Below are 2,500 nucleotides of genomic sequence, written 5' to 3' on the forward strand. Positions count from 1 at the left end.
GAAATTACCTTGACAATGAACGAATCAATATCCACATTAGAGTTATTTTTAACATCAACATGAAGCACAGCTGTTTCTCCAGATGTGTAAACTTTCCTGTCCAGCCTTGAATTAACCAAGAAATGCTAACTTTACTCTGGTTAACAAACAATGCATCATATATAGATTTAGTCAAGCCTGAAAGCGGAGCTCCCGCCAGAAGATGATCGCTGAACGCAAACGATCTTTTTACCAAACCAAAGTACAAGATCTAAAGAAAGATGACAGCCGTAAGCGGTGGGGATAGCTAATAAGATATCTGGTAGATCTGAGAAGTCCACTCACCTCTCATTCGAGCGTGATGGTAAGACCTTATCTGATTCTGATTTAGCCAATGCGCTTAAAAAGTTCTTTATCTGGAGAAGTTGAAATTTTGGCGTTGAAATGAAGCCTTAGGAAATCAAGCTTAAAGATTTCAAACGCATTTCACGGTCTGCTGAATAATTATCTCCGCCCCGTACCAATCTCGACCCCACAGCTCTTCTTTTAACTGAGGTGGAGAAGAGCTCTGGGAACCCTGAAACAAAGGGTCTTCTCATTGGTTCTCGTGACGAACAATCACAAGCGTCTCTAATTGGTGAATTTAAGTTAGCATGAGGAGTGAGCAGGCGCCGTAAGCGGGTTCAATAGCCAATTTGTGGCTCTGGTGACGAGAATGCACCCCCTTCTTAAAAAGCCAATTATGCTGAGCCAATCAACGTTCAGGCACATGCTAAGGTAGCAGATTGCGCGTGAAGGCTGTCAATAGCCCATTTCCGAGTTGCTGCATGCCTCAGTTTCAAAGCGAGTCCTGGTGCACAACCATTCAAATGGAAATTAGTTACGTAATCTTCTGCAAATCAAACTCATTTCCCTTACAATAGTTGAGCACAAAGACTCACTTCGAAACAGAGACAAACAGCAACTCGGAAATGGCCCATTGACACCAGATCCTTTCACGTGTGATTGACATACGTCAAACATTTATTATGCATGGTGGGACACAAAGAAAAGCGATTTTTGGATGTTTTTAAATTAACTTTCGGCAATTCCAGAATGTTTTTTTTGGGAAAATTATATACTTCACGGCCTACCGATTCAAGATTTGCAAAAACAAGAAATTTGAGCGAGACGCCCAAGTTTACCTTTACCGAGACCTTAACAACACCTATTACGAAAATATTCGATCTAAAGTTGTTTGCATCTGTAAACAATGGTGCCCATAATCCAAGGAAAATACCTAGTACATATTTAGTAAATTGACTGTGTCATGCTAAATAATAGCAGAGCTCAAGCGCGCGCCAGCGAAACACAATGGGTAAAAAATTTTTGGGAAATCTACCCATGCGAGAAATTTTGGTTATGACGTCACGTACGCCCGTGCGTACAGATTGTTGGGGTGGAGGTGGGGAGGCAGGGCAACCTCGGGGGACGGGAGTGTTTAGGCAATTTTCGTTGAAGGGAAATCACGTGGCAGCGTTGCATTTGGCAACCCGCGTTTTTCTGGAGGGAAACCATATTAATGAAGAGCAATGGGATAAAGGTTAAGGAGCAGAAAAGGGCACCGTAAAGCTGAGAGAAATAGAGTCAGAGACAAAATACTACTTTACTACGTTTGGCTTTCAGGTAAAGCCTCGCTGCCTCACATAATTTTGTAAAACTCGCTAAAAAAACGAAAAAGGCCTGAAACGTTTACAATTCCGTGTTGACAGAATTTCTGGCATATTTCAACAATCACATTTATAGGCTTTTTGTGTGAAATGGATGTCCGGTCGTGAGCTGCTTTGTTTGACTGTGAAATTGCAGTAAAGTAAGCGAATTACTACGCTTTAGCTTGACTTTTTAATTAGTAAGATTTTTGCTGTTGTTCAAAACTGAAGAGAGAAGTTGTAAAGACTATCAGTCAAACAGAAAATGTTGTGAAAGAGATTACCGTGCATGTAATTTCAGTTTTAGTTGTTGATTAAAATTATTGCTTAATGTTCGCAAGACTTGTTTGTTTACTGCTGTCAGCTCAGTGGTGTTTGTTCAGTGTAAACTGTATACACTGCGGACGATTAATTTTGTACTTTATGCAGAAGCATGATTATTTCCACATACACTATAGTGCTTTCTGGGGTTTGAAACGGGAGCTCCGCTTTTAGGCTTGGCTAAATCTATATATTAATTATAATAATTTTATTAATTGAGACTGCAGTAAACTTTCCAATCGACTTTGTGGAGTAAGAATGAAGCAGAAGTAAATCTTGTTTTTTTTACAATAAGACTAATTATTATTCTTTAGTTCCCTTTTTGCATGATATGAAGATTGAAATTGCAAGGTATTTGGAAGGCGTTGTCTCCCTTGGCCATTGGCTCCATCAGGTACAACTGTGACCTTTAAAACAGCATAATAAGACTTATGGTTGATACTCTACTGCCAGCTAAATTTTAAAAAATATGTTTTCATGGCTTGATCTCAAGATATAATAAATTGTTTTCT

The 2,500-nt window shown here is 39.4% G+C and overlaps 1 protein-coding gene across 1 annotated transcript in view; it reads right to left on the bottom strand.

Annotated features, from left to right (window-relative positions):
* LOC138059692 (arrestin domain-containing protein A-like) overlaps positions 1–2,500 on the bottom strand; it is a 42,207-nt gene that overhangs the window by 15,115 nt on the left and 24,592 nt on the right. The window contains exon 7 of the mRNA XM_068905303.1: positions 9–105. Within this exon, the coding sequence (XP_068761404.1) occupies positions 9–105 (97 nt within the window). The remainder of the gene's footprint in view (positions 1–8; positions 106–2,500) is intronic.

This window comes from Montipora capricornis, chromosome 8 (assembly GCF_036669925.1).
Source record: "Montipora capricornis isolate CH-2021 chromosome 8, ASM3666992v2, whole genome shotgun sequence".
NCBI lineage: Eukaryota > Metazoa > Cnidaria > Anthozoa > Scleractinia > Acroporidae > Montipora > Montipora capricornis.